A 19,948-nucleotide genomic window follows, 5' to 3' on the forward strand; every position below is an offset into this window, starting at 1 on the left:
AATTCTGTTTATCAAATTCGTGGCACTGAACTTTAGCTTTTACACGGCTTTTACAAGCTAACAGGATGGAGGATGGAATTTACATGTGGCTACACATTTACAGAATCAATACACAGCTCTATAAATAAGCATACATTGATATAGCATACCATAGTACCAACATTTGGTATTTTTTAACTTGATAAATATTCCCTTTAGATTTCATGATTAATGTGCTTACTAGATGCTTGCTATATTACTAGATTAATTACATGTGCTTACTAGACCTGTTCTTACTATATACGTAATGTATTTACTTTGAACTCTTTTCAAAATAACAAAAACACTGTTGCCTTTGCGTAACCCAGTCCCAGTACACCCCTGTCATTCACCTCTCACACTTATGGAGCTCTGTAGCATACAGCAAATGCTGACTGTTTGGAATAATATTTAAAGAGCTCAGTCAGTTAGATATTTCTGAGGGAAGTGACTGGGATTTATAGCAATCTATACATTAGTAAATATGCTTCTAGCGGTGTGCTTAGTGCTTTGTATAAATTATGCTGATTTTAAAGAGGTGGTTGGAGATGGGTTCCCACCTATGTGGAACTCTGTTCCAGACAACTTGGAATATTTCAGAGTTCAGAACTCCAAAGTCATCATAAATCCCTGGAATTATCGAGAAAGGATGGCAATGTATAAAATTTTACTAAACATCACAGCCCAATATCTGGATATGAAACAGCAAGACAACAAACAGAATATGCTGTGGGGTTTGCCTTTGCAACTTGGCTGGCAGTTTTCTACAGGTAAGGAAAAGTAATAAACACAGAAGTGATGCTTAAATCAGTAAAGTATGTTCAACAGCTGACTTTTATTATGTGCATGGTCTTATTAAATATATCAACTCTATGGGCTAGATTTAACACTAGAAAAGTCAAAATCAATTGCAGATTGATTATTCAGTCAGCAATCAAATTTTAAGGGTGAATATACCCCAGCTGTAACTCATATTTACGTTACATGTATTTCCAGCTATGGAGACAGATACTGTATGACAATATACTGCATTTCTTACCTTATTGCAAACCTATGCTTTTACTATTACGTTTACCTGTTCCAGTGCTTACCTCATTTGATATCATTCTCCTTCATACAATTATTAAATATTAAAATCCACTGTATGGTCCCTGTTAAATCCAAAATGTATGTATTTCATTGAGTAATTAAAGCCAGTGCTGAGATGCAGTGGTTCCAAAAAGGTAACTGCCTGTTGTATTTATAACGCTCAATGTTATAATGATATGCTAAGAAAAAAATGCAGATGGTGTTCTGTTTCAACCTGCTGTGCTTAGTGGTAGTTTCCTTAGATCTGGCCCAGAATCAATACAGAACACTACTCACTGCTATTAACAGATTTCCACAGACAGCTTAACTCCACTGAACTGACATGAGTATGCAGATCTTGACAAGTTTATTCCCAAAACTGTGAAAAATCTTCCATACATAGACCAATCCAGTTGGTCAGAGAATATTAAGCAGCAGCTTTCAGAAGCTACAGGAAGAGGTGAAGGACAAAATATATAGATATAACACACAATACAAACTAAGGGGCCGGTTCATTAAAACACGAGTTCAAATCCCGAATGGGAAAAATTCGGATTAGATGCGATAATTTCTGAAGATCGCAAATATACGAAAATGCTTACGGAAAAATCGGATTATTTTGTACCGAACGGTTATAAACAGCAGCAGAACCTTTCCGAATTTTTTGCACAAGCGTACGGAAAAGTTGCGCAAAAGCGAACAAATCGCTGAAAATACGCTCGGAGCACGAATTCACAAACTCAAAAATTGATAAACAAGCCCATAAGTGTTTGAATAATTTTGCCTTCTTCTAAAGCTCTCCAGCATGCAATAAATAAGGTATGAAAGCCTCTGGTTGCTAAGGTCACATTTTCTGTGCTCTCTAGGACCTAAGTAACAGGGCGTTTGTTTAAATTTTAAAACAGGGTGAAAAGTTGAGAGCATGAATACAGCTTTAATTGATAAAAACTAACTATGAAAATCTAGCCTCACAATCAATGTTTTTAGGGTGCTAATGTCAGTAACTCCAGCAGTCATATTTAACTGAGGCTTCAAGAGGCAGGGAGAACAAACATTCTGCAAATCCACAAACTGCTTAAATTATTTCCACCTACAGCACAAAAGTAGCATTTAAGTGGGACAGGACAATGCAGTACTAGAGATGCTATATTTCCTAGGAGTTAAAAGATTGCTTTTTCAATTTCTCTTAAATGCTCTGTTAAGAATATTATAGAAAATATCTTAAAACAAGATAAACATCAGTATGGCATCAAATCAGGAAGCACAGGATAACATTTTTATTCAATAGTACTAAATTCTAACAGTTTTGTTCCTTTCCTCCTACAGTATTTGAAGATGTTCAGAATTTTTTCACACAAAGAAATGTAATGAAAGAATTCTGGCAATACAAGCAATTGTGACTTTGCATATGAGTTAGAGCTTAAAATAAGTTTGGTAAGAATTCAACAGTATTTAGCTACTCATCTGCCACATGTAATAAAATATTTGTGCATTTTCTACTACTTACTGAATGTCATTTTGTAACAAAAAAAATGCCCAAATGGCAACATTTGGTCTAGAAACTACCCCAATCTATCAAAACACATGGAGAACAAGGAGTTTGTGATGTGCCCAGTAAAGAGAAATCGACTGTTTCCCACATTATATATGAAACTTGAAAGCTGAAGTAATTACAACAGTTATGTTTTATTGTTTTTATATATGGTCAATAACAAGAATTAAGGGCTCATTTATTACCACTGGAGCAAAGTACAAAACAAGTTTTCCACACTTTGCACCCATAAGGGCAGGTCCTTAAACTACAAAATGGAGCACAAGGACCTGCAGTTTGCTGACACAGCATGGGCTCTGCATCACTATATTTATAAGGGGCAGAAAGCACATAGGTGTCCCCTGTCCGTGCTCCACCTGCCATCTAACTTGTGCATCATTTAGGGAGCACCAGTGCATGCAAGCTGCAGAAGATCCTTGTACTTACCGGCTGCTCTATGTTAAAAATATGTTTGAATATGTTTACAAAGAATTTTTGTTTTCACAATGTATAGGACGGCTTTCAGGCCCTTTGGTATCGAGTACCTGTGGCGACAGAAATGAAAACCAAACATGCATTTCAGATAGAAGCTGGTGGGCATGTAAGTAAAATTCAGTCTTTAATCAGACTGTTTTAAGAAATTGGAGTAATGTCCTTTGAGATTAGATCTATGTTGATCACTATTTGCATGCAGCAGGGAGTAGAAACATTTTGACACAGACATGACACTGAGTTTAGTGGAAAGACAAGCCATTCACCCACAATGAGTAGGGATATAAAACTTAAAGAGGTTCATTGCTTCTACAACTGCATATGAAATGGTAGGACTTGTATGTATCCCTTTTGGAATGCTACTGATAATCTCCCTGGTATTAATGTCAGGTGCATATCTAAATTAAACTCCCCCAGTCCATTTTATAATACAGGATGTTTTCCAATATATTTTCTCAGGATAAAATCTTTGAAAGTGGTAAATATGTATGAAAGTCCTACTGCAATACCTTCATTTATCATATACAAGAATGCAAAAATATGCAGTCATAGGGCAGGGCCACATTGCCAACAAAATCACCCCACAGAGCTGCAGCTGCCAGAAGATTTAATTGCTTTATAACTTTATATATAACTCAAATGTGGGAGGGCAAGCCCCCAGAATGTGGCTTTTGACATAAGAAAATCAATCTTCTGCCACAGTTTTGTTATTTGGAATGTTCTTTTTAAGGCATAAATTACTACTTGTCTGTCATCCCATTCCTTGGAGCCTTTGATGCAGGATTCTTCAGTGAATATCCATATAAAATAGAGATATCAAAGCCAAAAGAATTTATTTCTGACTATTGCTTCAACATTACCGACTGCCGTTTGTTTTCACCAGAAGCTATGGAGGAATGGAAAACATTTTTTGAGGTGATTTTAAAATAGGAATTTATAATGGTCTCACCTTTAGTGACTTAATATGCCATACAAAATGTGTGAAAGCACTGTCTTATCAGTAGTCTTACTTGCAAGGCTATCTAGGAGATCAATTAAGTGTTTATCTGAAATTCAAACTTATTTGGCCTACAAGATGGGCATCTAGATTTATTAACACAGCAATTTTTCAGTCATGAATATCATTCTAATGCCTTTCTGACTGGACCCAGATCCACTGCTTTGGAGCTTACAAGCCAGCCTCTTATATTCAGAACATTTACTCTAAAAGAAATAGGGATTAGTCAATATGCTGTAACTGGATTATCTTGGCCATTTAACATTGATACTGGTTCATAAATGTGTGGTGTGTGTGTGTTTTGCTGTAGTAATCTTGTTCTAATATATACATACTGTATATAATGCTCCTGCTAAGAAATAAATGGATGTTGCATAAATAATAGCTTGCTATAAATCTGCATAATTTGACCTGAATCATTAGGCTAAATAAAGTCTTTGCTTTACTCTAAGGGGCACATTTACTAATCCTCGAATCCAAATCCCGAATGGGAAAAAAACGGATTGGAAACGAACATTTTTTTGTCGCCGTCGCAACTTTTTCGCGAATTGTCACGAGTTCTTTGTCGCCGGTACGACTTTTCCGCGAATTGTCGCAACTTTTTCGTATTGAGCGCTCGTAAACAGCGGGCAAACCTTTGCGACTTTGCATGATTTTGGAAGCCTCCCATAGGACTCAATGGCACTCTGCAGCTCCAACCTGGCCCAAGGAAAGTCACGATACTGAAGCTTGAATGAATCCGAAACTTTTGTACTCGGCGCAACAGTACGATTATTTCGCGACGGCGATGAAAAAGTCCCGACAATTCGCGAAAAAGTCGTGACAGCGACGAAAAAGTCGCGACAATTCGCAAAAAAGTTGCGACGGCGATGAAAAAATCACAAAATACCGATCATGACGAAAAACCGCATTCGGGCACTTTTCGGACGTTCGTGGATTAGTAAATGTGCCCCTAAATATCTATGTAAATGACTTTCTGAATGTCTTGCAAGTTATTGCATTGTATGTATTCTCTTAAAATATGAAAGCAAACTTTAAAAAGAATTTTGTTGTTTAAGTCCTCAAAACCTCTCACCTTGCAGTTTATTAAACTACCTAGACAGAAACTTGAAGATGAAACAGATAAATTCTTGTTTCGCATGTGGAAGGCTCATGTTGTGTCTGTCAGCAAAGCGCTTCCGCTGTGCGCAAAGAGGTGAGACCAAAGTGTGTTGCACTACATTCATTCTGTTTTCCAGACAATATTTTATTGAGTTGTTTTTAAAAATTATGTCCTGCAGTCTCATTTGGCAGCCTATAGATGTATCTGCTGAAAGTTCACCAACAGTTCAGACGTAGTGCTATTAGAAACTCCTTTCTGCACACTTTCCTTACTGCTACTATTAGAGAATGCATTTGTTGCATTCCGGTATACTTAACACAAACCCTAAAATTACTTTGGGGGACTACATTTACTCAGTGAAGCCTCAGGCTGATCAAACTTATGTATTTTGTGGTGCCATAGAATTTACAACAGCTACTCTATCTAAGCTGCATTTATTGGTTCCTCTTATCAATGTTACCTCCTACCACACACTAGATAAGGATATGTAGCATGTAATATACTAAGAGGCTACCTTATATAGTCACAAGGAATTAGTCTAAGCATAGACGTAAAGACATTATATTACAGTAGGATTGGCCAAGCACCACAGCCTGAGGGAAATACTCATCATACAGGTAGCTTTCATACCCCTTTGCATCAAGAGTTTATCTACATACTTGTGAACATACTTTGTAAGGATGTGACTTTACTCCATCTTTACTTTATCATGGAAAAACAAAATAAAGATTTACATATTTATAATATATCCCTTTTTAACACTTTTAAAACCTTTTAAATATATGTGTTGGATATATAGATATATATATATACTTTGTATATATACATATACATAATATCTGTAAGGAAAAAAAAAAAGATTTGTGCAAATCATAAAAACAAATTAACAGTTTGGGCATGCTGCAGCTTTGTATGGATGTTTTATTTATAGAATATTCTGGTGAAAGGGGTCAACAGCTCTTCAGCAAGTTTTCAGATACCCTGTTCTAAAATTACCTGGATGTGCTAAGAAAAAACTGCAGTCTGCCATCACTATTTTTACTGAGCCAGAATGCATGTTTCTTCTTTCACTTTAGGGGGGCGTTTATTATGTTCTTCACTTAAGTAATATACACAGAACAGGAAAAAAGAAACCACATAGTTGATCTCATGTCATAGACCCTGTTGTAAGAAAAACAAGTAGTTGTAGTAGATAGATAAGCAATTAAAGTGGTGGCACACCTATAAGTTAATTTTTTTAGTATGTTAAAGAAAGTCCAGTGCTAAACAACTTTTCAATTAGTCTTTGTTTTTTTTATAGTTTTTTAATTATTTGTCTTCTTCTTCTGACTTTTAAATGGGGTGTCACTGACCCCAGCAGCCAAAAAATGATTGCTCTGTGAGGCTACAATTTTATTGTTATTGTTACTATTTATTACTTATTTTTGTATTCCGGTCTTCTACGATTCACATACCGGTCTGCAAAATACTATCATCAGCTTTATTATATGCTGACGGAAAACTTTTGTTACATGAGCAACAATGTAAATTGTAGCAGTTGTAATGTATGCAAAGCCCAGGGTACTGAAAATAGATGTAATACATGCCGACATTGGGTTTATGCTGAGTAATCTCAGCTGGTATTTTATATTATTATAGTATCCTAGAGTATTGTCAAGTTGACCTTTGTCAATAAAAATAGAGTGTCATTATCTGATGTATTTTGATAAGAAACCAATTTTATGCAAATAAGGGGTTAATTATAAGGCTATCGTTACCTGGTTTTACAGTATATGTGTGTGTGTGCTGGCATCAAAGACTAAATGAGAAATGCTGCTGTAAGTTGCTGGATATGATGAATGGTGTGTGTTATATGTTTAAAAGTATAAGACACATAATTGGTATCATTAGAGTGGGTTGACACAGTGATTATAACAACTAGTAGTATGCCAAAATACAAATTTTTATTATATTACTGCCTATTTGCCCTGGTAAAGATAGAAAATATTGGTTAATAATAGATACAGATGACTATGAAGATTTTCATTCATCTAAGTCATGGTATATAGTATAAATAAATCTAAAGCAACTGGATTTGTTAGGTAATCATTGAAGACGTTTCACTACTCATCCAAGTATATATACTGTTCCACTAATCCAATCACAATGGTACTTTGTAACTCTTCAGAAAGGTTAAATCTGAAACTGACAGGGGTGTGAATGCTGTGGAGTTACTTTGAAAGGATTACCAAAGTATCATGCAACTCTTCAAAACAGGTGTTACTTGTTAGAGTTGCATGAATAGATGTGTGAAGAGTTGTGAAACTGCCGGGGTACAGATGTTAGAACAGCATTGTATGTAGCAGACAGATGATGTCGAAGTCCCCCGCCTCTGTTTAGGGATGGTTTCTCCACTTTAACATGAATGGCCTCTTTTACACCTCTTTTAAACCAGCGGTCTTCTTTGTCCAAAATTTGGACGTTGCTATTTTCAAAGGAGTGTCCCTTGTCTTTTAGGTGTAGAAATACAGCAGAGTCCTGGCCTGTAGTGTTCGCCCACCTATGATAGATACAGATAGGGATTTATTAAGAAATTAAAACGTAACAAAACAGAAAATCAACTTTCAATTACATAACATCAAAATGAAAAATCATTTACATAACATCAAAATGACATTTCAATTAAATAACATCAGTAGATTGTACCCATGCAAAATCCACCCCCTCCACAGCTTAGCATTTTCCTTGTTAAAACCAATCTCTTTGAACCGGATGAAATACAGCTAAATTAAATTTAAGAAAACTGGTGCCAAAGAAGGCGATTGGACAGACCATCCCTAACCCTCCCTTATTTCTCTGCAGGAACGTGAGCCGTCTTTTAACTGGGTTCAGTCTGCTCCCCCAGAGCATCTGAAAGAACAGACTGCAGACCCAAGTAGAGAGAGATTCTGGCAAGGGAAACACATAGGTGACAAAAAGAAACAACAGCATCAGAAAAGTCTTGATCAGATTAACCCTTTCTTTATAGGTCAGCTTCCATGATTTCCAACGCTGAACTTTTGCCAAACCAGCATCCAGTTTCTCCTCCCAATTTAAGAGACCATTGTCATTTCTCCCAAATTTAACTCCCAAGATTTTTACCTGCTCTGGGGCTACTGGAAATTACCAGCCTGAAAAGTTGGTTCCCCTTCTAGAACCCAAAAAGCTTCCGACTTTTCATGATTGACAGAGGATCCAGAGGCCCCCGAGTAACTTCCAGTGCAATCAGCGACCACCTCAACCTCCGCCTGCTTAGAAATGATCACTGACACATCATCGGCATAGGCAACAAACCTGAAGGGCCACCCACTGGGCACACAGACCCCCTCCAAGCCTTTTCTCTCCAGCATCCTCAGGAAGGGATCCAGAGCGAATACATAGAGAAGAGAACTCAGAGGGCAGCCCTGCCCCACCCCGGCCCCAACCTCAAAGTCTTCACTTGCCAACCATTAATCAATGGGAAGCTTTTTGCCCCTTCATACAAAACCTTAATCCAACTAACTAACTATCTTTCTATCAGAATTGAGAAGGGCAGTCAGCCTCCAGTTCTCAATCCTCTCATCATCCTTCCCCTTTGACAACAGAATTAGGGAAGAGCACCTCATTGACTCAGGTAAACCTTTCTCCAAACACTCATTAAAGATCTTCGTTAACACCAGGACTAACAGCTCCTTAAAGGTCTTATAGAAATCTGCTGTAAGCCCATCAGGCCCATGAGCTTTCTTGTTGTTCATCTTATCAATCACACCCTCCACCTCCTCCTTCCCAATATCTGCTGTCAAAGGGGAAAAATCCAAATTAGCTGTATCAGGTCCTGGGGTCGCCTTTAAAAAGCTTTCAGTCCTTTCCCTCTCCAAAGCCTTATGTCTGAACAAGCTAGCATAGTAGGACCTTACAACCCCCCGAGGATACCCTCCCTGGATTTCTGCAAACTTCCCGTGGAGTCAATAAGGCCAGTCACCTGCTTTTTCTTAAAGGTCTCTCTACAATTCTGGAAAGAGTCCGGGGAGTTTTTTGCCCCAAAATCCCTTTCCAGAACCATAGAGTCCTGGCGACTGTACGGATACCACTTCATCAGACATTTCAGCTGGACAATTTCCTCCCCCACCACCCCGGCCGAAATTAAGGTTAAGCTACAGATAGGGCCTATGTGTTTGCTAGATGGCTAAACTTTTCAGACTACAAATTGCTTTGTATATTCTCTCAGTAGGAAATACATTCATATTGTTTTATTATTCTAAACTTGATATCTGATCTTTTCATATTATAGGTTAAAGTATGCTTCAGAACGTGAAGGAAATTTTGGAATAGACTGGGCATCAGGTGTAGAATTTATTGCAGCAACCCACTTTCACACTGATTTCAAGAACACTAACACATACCAGATTTATCTACCCCATCGGATGCTTATTCAAGAAGATAACGCTCCATATATTGATGATTTCTCAGAAGGGGAAAACAGAGTATTGTCATCTTTACAAAAGATCAATAAAATTAACCATTTTACAGGTATAAGTGCAGTTATAATATTAGAGTACTATCCATCATATTGTATTTATCAAAATATACATTTTCTCTGGCTATATTATTTAGGCTGCTGTGCCTATTGACACTTGAGTATCCTGGAGCTGCCAGCACCTCCAAACCAGGTCGTAGCTCCAGTCCCTTCACACCCAGAATATATAGTTACAGTGCACTTGCAGCTAAAGAATTGGATGCACATGTCACTTGCATGCCAAACACCAGAAATGATGACAGATGGACCTCTGTGCAATTGTATCTGCATTTTAATTTTATTACCTTAGCAGAGCTGTCAACTCCCCCTATTGTATCAGGAGTTACCTGATTTGTCTCACCTCCCCCAGGCCTCCCATCACCTTAAGTCAGTCTCCCAATTTATCAGTTTCTCCCATGCACATGTGCAGAAAGCCTTCAGTGATAGTCATTGGGAGCATCTGTGCATGTGCAGCAAACATTCAGCGGCTTCTAAAGGGCCAAATGTGCATGTGTGGTGACGTCACATCTGGGTTTGCAAAGCATGCACTGCAGCTCTTCTTCCGCAACGCTGTCCCTCCGGGTTAACAGCTCTGCCTTAGACATATATAACTGTTAAACAAGATCAAGAGAACAAGAAAATCAGTAGTCGTATGTCTGTAAAGAAGAGATGGGAAGTAAACAATATTGAACAACTTGACAGTATTTCTGTATTTGACACATACATCTAATTTCTTGACCCCAAGTTCTCTATTATTCATTTCCCTGTGGTGAAATGTGTACTTGGTATTGTCAGCTATAAAGAAATGGCATTGTGCTCATTTTCTTTTCACTTTAGAAATGATAAAAATATATAAAACTCATACATTTTGCTGTCACAAATAATCTTAAAAAAATGTAGTATTTACATGCTTTTGTTATGGTAATACAACTTGGCAAACTTTATGTACTTTAATAGATAATTGAATGTACCATTTGCTGGCTTAATATTCCATGATAAATAATTGAGCGCCTTCACTCCAAATGTAATTTTCTGAATTGATATAATCAAATATGTTCTGCGTAAACTGCAGCGCCGGTCCTACGCTGCATTACTTTTCTAAACATTTCCACTCCACAGTTTTTCAACCCTCAGTCCTCCAAATTCAGTGAAATGCAATCTGAAAATGGGGGTTTTGGAGATCCTTACCATAGCAAAATATTGAAATTTTAATCAATAATAAACTAGGGGTCTGAGCTTCTTTATTTTTATTCTAGCATTCTGTAAAAAGTAAATATGTTTTGGCAGCACTTTATAGACAGAGTTCAACATTCACACTAGTCTCTGCTCAAGAAGAGCTTACAGTATAAATTTTCTATTACTTTCACACATAAAACACTAGGATTGGTTTTATAAGGAGCCAATTAACCTGTCAGTATGTGGGAGGATACTGGAGTAATCCAGAGGAAAAAAGTAATTACCACCAGCATACCCAAGACTCTTCTAATTAGGAAGCCCAGTGCTTGGTATAGAGGGTCATCAACTTCATAACACACATGGACTTTAACCACTTGTATTCTCCCTTTATGCCAGTCTAAAATCTTTTAATCTAGAGGAAACCACTCAAGGCCCCAACTCTGTAATCCAGCAGTGCTAATCATTAGCCACCGTGCCTTTATATCTCTGCATCACAAGCTGTTTAATATACTGCGTGATAGAAATGGAATAAGAATTTGAGAGATCTGGGGTGTTGGTTATCTTCTCTTTGCTGAAGTCTTGATTCCCTGTCCTGTATGCCTGTGTTTATTGCTCTTGTACCTAGCAGCATCTTCAAAATGTAAAAGATATTTAATTTTTACTAGTATAAAATGTTGTCCCTGTTTCACACAGCTAGTGGGACCAAAATAACTACATATACTACTACTCCAGCACCAGTAAAAATATTGACCCTGCACGTGTGTGTGTGTGTTGTCCTATATGTTAATTTTGGCTTGGAACCTACTGTCTGTTTCCTGGGGAATTTTAGCCCCATTGGTGGCAGCTGAGACAAAAGAGCTTTATCTTGGAACCTTTCAGTATAGAAGGGATGGTGTAGCCCAGACTGTGGGCTATAAGAGCCCAATGACAGGCAGCCACAGAGAGAACCCAAGCTGGTTCTGTCTGGAGTTAGTAATAATATTAAAGACTAAATCTTTAATATTTGTGAAATATTATTACCTTGTAAGATGTTCAAAGGAAGTATTGTCTTCTAGTTTATACTTTAGTTCATATACTTCAACTTCAAAAAGTTAATGGTGCTGCCCTCACTAATATCAGCTACTCTGCCCACTGGGTTGTATGTTGACATATCTATACCATAATCCTTCATGACCGGTTTGTCTGATCTATTGTTCTCTGCTGGACCCTATCTAATATACCAATTACAGTGGTGTGTCTATATTCCACCTCCATTGTCTTAACCTGTCCTAGAATAAATAATGAATAGTAATGACAGATCTCCCTACTGCAGAAGTGTGCCTCATTACTGACTTAAATTGGCTGATTGACCACTCACATGCTGCAAGTCTACATAGCATTACATGTTCTTGCAAAATAAAATAGTTCAAACTGGTGCTTAAGGGAGTTATTCTGTGGGATGGTGTCTCCTTTTGTTCTTAGATCACATCTTCTGCTGTACTAGAGAAAGTGGTAAGGGTGTTATTTCTGGGAAGTGCAGGCGTCAATGCAACAAATCCAGGCTAATGTGTTGTTTATTATTGGTAGCAAGAAACTTAAAACATCAAAAATCTTTACTGAGCTCATTTTTAAGGATAGATGGATTGCTAAATGTTGATGTGGGATCAGGTCTGGCCTTAAGGTAAATATTGGAGTTGTGGAGTTGAGTGGGTGCTTTTCAACAAACATCTGTAAAGCTATCCCTTTATTTCCCACCTGCTTGAAATTGAGGCTAAAGGTGGCTACAAAAGGCTGATTTGACTTGTGTGTTTTAAGTGGTTATATAAAAGGATAATAAAAAGCCTTTCCTAGCCATCCCTAGGCAGCATAAAACGAATGGGTTAATCCCCACTGACCTAACCAGAAACGTCACAAGCAAGCTTTTAAGCCCAGCCCACAGGCCATTCCAGGCACAGTCTTTCAGCACTCCTTCCTCTGCCTGATGATCCGCGCTCCTGTGATAGCCATAGCGCTTTCTCAGCACGGATTATCCTTAGCAGCAGGGGATTTTTCTTGCAATTTCTGCTCCCTGTCTCTCTGTCTGCTGATGTCATCAGAGTGCGCCCTGACCAGGAAGTGCCAGAGAGGGTGCCTGGCAGTGTCTTTTAGAAGTGTTTTTTATTATTTCTGGCGCTGATCTTTTTGGGTGCCCACACTGCGCTTTGCTCTGTTGGCCCCTAGATATGGATTCGGCTGCCAAGAAGGGTGCTGCTCCAAAGTCTTCTAGGTGAGTCCCCAGTGCAGGTAAGCTTCTTGCTTCGAAAGACAGGAGTGCTAAAAAGGTGTTTATTTTACAGACACCCTGAGGACTCCGCATACAAAAGAAAGAGATCTGCTGAGAAAGAGGAAGGAATTTCCACATGCAGGGTTTGTAAAGCCCCTACCGAAAGGAACAGGAAGCTTTGCGGTAAATGTATTGCTGATACAGTCAGTGAGGATCACCTCCAAGACATGCTGTTGCGGCTCAATTGCGTCAGCCTCGTGCACCAGCCTCTCCTGTTCCTGAAATCCCATCTACCTCTGAGGTTCAGCCTGCTGATATTTTGTCTTGGATCAGGCAAGCAGTCTCGCAGGGATCAAGGAGGCAACCAGAGATCAGTCACAGTCCGTGGTATCCAGAGATGAGCGAGACTTCCTAGATCCCCGAAATCTCAGTCCAAGCCACAATGAAGCGTTGCCTGTCGCACTTCTGCCAGTCAGGGCAAGGCTGTTAAAATTTGCAGAGGTGTGGGCAGGAAATACCCAGGATGCATGGGTGATCTCTGTAGTGTCTCAGGGGTACCGCCTAGAGTTTTCAAACTTTCCAGTTCAAGACCACTTCATTCAAACTGGCGTCCCAGGAAGAAACGAGAAGAGAGTAGTCCTGGAAGACTACATTTCTCAGTTGCTACTGAAACAGGCAGTGTGCCATGTACCCAGAGGGCAAAGAGGCAGAGGTCACTATTCTCCCCTCTTTTTAGTGCAAAAGGCCTCAGGCGATCTTCTCCCAATTTTGGATCTCAGAAGGCTCAATCAAAGTGTGAGAGTTCAAACTTTCAAAATGGAAACAATCCAGACCATCAGGACAGTCATTGGCCTAGGAGACTGGATGATAACGCTGGACTTGAAAGATGCCTATTTACACATTCCAGTAGCCGAAAGTCACCAGCGTTTTCTCAGATTTGCATATGGCCCACTGCACCTCCAATTCCGATGCCTCCCTTTCGGATTGTCAACATCTCCCAGGACGTTCACCAAGGTCTTGGTGGTCGTGATAGCACTTCTTCGGGAGAAGGGGATCCAGATTTATCAGTACTTGGATGACCTCTTAATAGTGGCAAAGACAAGGGAGACGTTACTCCTCCACAGGGAGGAGGTCAAGAGAATTCTCACCAGATTTGGTTGGATTCTGAATCTAGAGAAAAGCCAGCTTGTTCCAGTCCAGAGAATTATCTTTTTGGGAGCCCAGTTGGATACCAGGTTGGGCATCATTTCTTTACCCCAGGAGAAGGTAAAAAAGATTATAGGGATTGTGGCATCCTCAGTTCTAGCAGATGTTCTGTCAGCCAGAGACTTCATGAGATTTTTAGGGTTTCTGGCTTCAACAATAGGTCTAGTACGTTGGGCAAGATGGAAAATGAGACCTGCTCAGCTTCTCTTCTTAGACCAGTGGTCAGGCTGGCAACGAGACCTGAATCAGAAGATTTTCTTATCTCTGGCAGTAAAGAGTCAACTGCGATGGTGGCTATTTCCAGCAAATTTGCGTCAAGGGAAGTCAATACTATATCCAGAGTGGCTGGATTTATTCACAGACGCTTCAGGTCTGGGTTGGGGAGCTCATCTCCTCGACATAGCCATCCAGGGCGTCTGGCCAGAGGATTTGAGTCACTTACCCTCCAATTTGCTTGAGTTGAGAGCTCGGAGGCTCTAACATCTCTAGGAGAAGACCTAAGAGGCGAGGCAGTCCAAATAAGGTCAGACAATCTGGCAGCGGTATCATATGTGAAGTGTCAAGGAGGCACTGGGAGCAGGACAATGATGATGGAGGTAGAGCCGATTATGGAATTCGCACTAGCAAATCTGGTGGATATAACGGCTGTCCATAATCCAGGAGTGTTGAATTCTCAGGCAGACCTGTTGAGCAGGGAGACATTGGACCCCACGGAGTGGAGTCTGAATCAGGAGACCTTCCTGTGGTTGACAACTGTCTGGGGACTACCCCAGATAGATTTGATGGCGGCTCCTCACAATACGAAGTGCAAAATATTTTTCTCCAGGAGCTGGTGTCGTCAAGCCCAAGCTACGGATGCTCTCTCCCAATCATGGAAGGACCTCTGGGCCTATATCTTTCCTCCTCTACCTCTAATCCCTCGAGTCCTTCGCAAGATCCAAAAGTCACGGATGGAGGTGATAGCTATAGTGCCAGACTGGCCACGCAGGCCATGGTATCCGCTGTTAAAGAGTCTAGCTGTCAGCAAGCAGATACGCCTCCCTCTCAGGCGGGATCTCTTGAATCAGAAGTCATTTCTGCATCCAGCTCCGCATCGCCTAAGATTAGCGGCTTGGAGGTTGAGAGGGCTAGGCTAAGGAGCCAGGGCTGTTCATCCCCAATTATAGAGACGTTGTCCAAGTCCAGAAAATCCGTGACTTTCCAGAGATATCAAAAAATTTGGGAACATTTTCAGTCCTGGGCAGGGGACAAATCAGTGGATATACTACAGCCATCTGTTCCGGAGATCCTTCAATTCCTTCAGGCTGGTCTGGAGAAAGATTTCAGTATCGGCACATTGAGGGTGCAGGTTTCAGCATTGTCCGCCATCCTGGGACAGACATATGCCAGGGATCCATTGATAATTAGGTTCTTTAAAGCAGCCGTCAGACTGAAACCGCCAACTAAAGTTTGTGCTCCAACATGGGATCTTCCACTGGTACTTCGTGCCCTCAGATCTTCACCTTTTTGGCCTCCGGAAGTTGTTTCCCTCTGGAATTTAACCCTCAAAACTGTTTTGCTAGTGGCTTTGACATCAGCCAGACGTGCTTGTGAGCTGCAGGCCTTGTCCGTAGATCCAATCTATACTTCATTCCAGACAGACTCAGTTGTATTGCATCCAGTCCCACAGTTCTTGCCTAAAGTGGTCTCCAAGTTCCACCACTAGGGGAGGAAACTAGAGTTCAGAGTGTAGAGGTGTTAGATGTCAAGAGTTGTCTTCAGGCCTATATCCAGAAGACTCAGCCTATCCGGAAGATGGAGAGGCTTTTCGTCATACCAGGTGGTCCAAGAAGAGGTGAAGCAGCCTCAGTGGCCACAGTAAGGAGGTGGATCGTGTTAGCGATCAAGAAGGCCTATATGGAGCAGGGTGTTCTAGGACCGTTTGGAGTCCAGACTCATTCGACCAGGGGAGTTGCTTCGTCTTGGGCAGCAGAAGCAGGGGCCTCTTCGGAAACTATTTGCAAAGCAGCAACTTGGGCAAATCCTTCTACGTTCATTAAGCATTATAAGCTAGATGTCAGGGCAGCAGCCTCAGCAGTTGTGTGGTGTTGTTTTATACCCTTCCTTAAAATAACCTGTATTGCTTGGGCACTAACCCTTTTGTTTTATGCTGGCTAGGGATGGCCAGGAAAGGAGAAAATTAAAATCATACTTACCGTGATTTTCTTTTCCTGGCCATCCCTTTAGGCAGCGTACCCACCCGAGTTTGCGTGATAGCTTTGTTACAAAAACACGGAAGGTGGGGGGGGGGGCTGGGCTTAAAAGCTTGCTTGGGACGTTTCTGGTTAGGTCAGTGGGGATTAACCCGTTCTCTCCACTTTCTTTTGGAGTAGAGGGACCTCTCCCATGAATACAGAGCTTTGTACATTAGGCATTGATATGAGGCGTGAGTGAAGGCCAATAAGTGTCAGACTGAATAAGGTAATTTGGACCCTGGTTAATATTTGGAAGTGCAATCCCTTCATTTATTGAGATTTTGTTGTTATTGTACTTTGTAACACATTTATGTGTAACTTAGAATCAGAATCTATCAGGTTTTTTTTTTTAATTTCATTTACCATATCTTTCAAGGATTATATATAAAAGCAAGAATATTGTCAAAATCAGGGTAATACATGATATGTTCCATTTAACAAATAAAGTGCATCTCATTAGTTCTTTTTTGTATTAATTATGGACTTTTGAATGACTTTTAATCAGATCATCAGCAATATGTCTTGTAACTATGACAACCTTTGTTTCATGTTTTGATAATGGCAATTGCTATTTTAGTGTTCTCTGTTGTGTAAAGAGCATTGCTGAATATAAATACACAAATGAAAACATGTTCCCACAAAGAGCATTGGTTCAGCTTGTTCTGAGCCTCAATTAGTTGCCAATCAAAATAATGGCATGCAGAGAACTGTCACCATGCCAGCAATAAAGAAATCTCAGCTGCACTGCCGGTATTTGTATGTGAGCATGTTATTTAGCAATAATCTCGAAACTGCTCAGAAATCCACCACTAAACAATTTTCAGTAAAGCCTAATTGTTATCATAAGTAACCATATTTCTTCTCTTTCAAGGGGGTTCTCTTTTGCGGCTCTGGAAAAAAGCAATGTGCTCTGCAGAGGGAAGAATTGAAGGCCGACAGCTACTTCAAAACATGGCTGCGGGTGATAAACTGCAACTAATAAATATATTTGGAGCACTTAAGGAGCTGATTAGAAATGCAACATGTTAAGTTTATATAAAAAAATCAACACATTTAAAAAACTTTTTTTATTTTGGTGTATTTCAATGCATTCCCTATTCACACATTCTGGGTTTTTCCCCTTAGCCACCCAAACTCAGTATAGGCCAGTGACCCCAAACTCTGGCTTTCCTTTAAGTACCTAAAACCAGCTTTGATAAACTTGCAGAGGTGAGAAGCTGAGCACTGGGCCACAATCTTTATCCTTCTCTCTGATGTGTATTTTGAGTAGGCGCATGTGCAGTACATAATCTTCCAAGATTTCTGTATGTTTTAAAAAGAGGCACAAGCCGGGGTAAAACGTAAGCAACAAGAATCACAAGGGGGTTCATACCGCAGGGATGCACAGATTTTCAAAATATACAATTCATAAATAGTTACTGAGGGTACCAACTAAACAGAATTCTCAATTCCAGAGGCTCCGGTATAAGATATACAAAATCTTAGATCACATACCTGTAGTTTATAGTTATATCATCCAAAAACCCAATATGTATAAAGTTTGAAGTACGAAAATGCCATTTCACAAGTCCTATTTAAGCAAACAATTATTTTTTGAATAATTCGTTTTTTGCCTATAATGATAAATATTTTACTTTTTTACCCATGTACAACCATAAAATGTGCTGATGGCAAAACAATCCTATTTTTTAATATTTAAATTCTCTTTAGTTTCAGCAATAAATGGAGCTCCCAATTACTGAAGGACCCCTTATCAACCCCAGATTCCAGTCATTCCAGATAATAGATCCTGTACCTGTGAATTTTTTTCCTGATAAAACCTGTTTAAACAAAGTGCCATTTCAGTGGCTAAATTCCAATATTACCTATGGGGTAGGCAACGAGACTTGAAATTGAGTCTTAATATATTTTGCCTCAAAAGGAAAGCCTGTTGAAATCTAGTAGTTTACATATAAGTATCTATTGTGTATAGCAAATGCAACCCAATAATTAAGAATAAATAGGTTTGTATAATAAATAGGCATATATGATACTCTCTTAATAAGCCAATGCAGTTACACCTAATTTTCTAATTAGTGACTCTTGTTTAGCTCATTCCCATCTCATTAAGAAGAGCCTTCCTGAAAATATAAATGAGGAGTCTGTTAATTAGGCTTCTAAGTGATTAAAAAACAGAGATTGATATAAAGCCAAATAATAGCTGGCCTGATGCTGCACGCCCTTCAAATGTTATGGAGATGTCTGCCATGAAATAAAGCATTGATATTAAAAAGAAAAGCAATGTTAGACTAGTGATTTTCCATACACACAGGATGTTTACTCTTCTAAATTAATTAAGTGATTGCTGTTTATACCAAATAGAAGCAAATAGCAAATTAATTAAAGCCACCTCTGTGAGCTCTCTTGACTGTTCCACAGTCAGATTCATCTCTGTACATTAAGAGTATTTATTGCTTTTTTTCTTGTGCATCATTTGCTCTGATTAAGATACAAGAATGATGAACATTGATTAAAATAGCTACAGTACATTCATCTTAAAATAATTAAAATCTGCGCTGAGTAAATATATATATATATATATATACACATAAAAGTTCAGAAAAGGTCGGCACTCACGACAAGTAGACAATGGAAGCCTGGGTGCAGTCCTCAAGAGCGTAGACAATCCATCGAAGAATGGGCCGCAACACACAGGTCTTATCACTAAGTTTTGTAGTTTATTAGGTAAATCACGAAGGACTGACGTTTCGGCTACTCCTGCAGCCTTTCTCAAAGTGAACACACATACAAAAAAACCAAGCTTAAATACCCAGTGTGGTGGGAAACACAGATAGTGACGTGCCTATGATGTACCTCTATAATGTTAAACCAAATTTACATACACAACGAGTGAAAATAAAACAAAAAATAAAAAATAATGAAATGTCCAAAGTCAACAATGAAACCATATTTGCCAAATGTAATAATCCACAGCGTGACAATCCTTGTAGCTCTTTTGTGTCAATTTAAATAAAAAACATAACCGCTTTGTACAGCATCCGTTAATAGTATGTCGTTCATCAAAATCAATGTACACCGATTACTTTGTTCTTACAATTCCTATTATACTTATTACATTTGTTCTTATAACCTATTACTGCCTTGTGGTTCCAAGATTAATATGCATTAAAAAGAGCGTCTCATATCAACCAGTGATAACGTAACAATAGAAAAGACTCCTAGAGTGCAATAATACAAGATAAATAAAGTGTACATATCAACCTGACCAGCGTATTAACTTATAGAAAAAATACAGGAAAAGTTTTATTACCAGGTGGGTAGTCGGGTAGACGTATGCACCCGATGTATACAGTATCACTTCAAGCATGA

At 39.2% G+C, this 19,948-nt stretch overlaps 1 protein-coding gene across 1 annotated transcript; it reads left to right on the forward strand.

The window, feature by feature from the left end:
- The first annotated feature begins 368 nt into the window (after positions 1-368).
- Positions 369-19,616, forward strand: c6orf58 (chromosome 6 open reading frame 58). Its single transcript, XM_002940391.4, has 6 exons — positions 369-788; positions 3,132-3,218; positions 3,840-4,024; positions 5,189-5,301; positions 9,497-9,735; positions 17,451-19,616. The coding sequence occupies exons 1-6, from the start codon at positions 503-505 to the stop codon at positions 17,606-17,608; spliced, it is 1,068 nt and encodes a 355-aa protein (XP_002940437.3). The 5' UTR covers positions 369-502; the 3' UTR covers positions 17,609-19,616.
- The last annotated feature ends 332 nt before the right edge of the window (positions 19,617-19,948 follow it).

Source organism: Xenopus tropicalis, chromosome 5, assembly GCF_000004195.4.
Source record: "Xenopus tropicalis strain Nigerian chromosome 5, UCB_Xtro_10.0, whole genome shotgun sequence".
NCBI classification, from domain to species: domain Eukaryota; kingdom Metazoa; phylum Chordata; class Amphibia; order Anura; family Pipidae; genus Xenopus; species Xenopus tropicalis.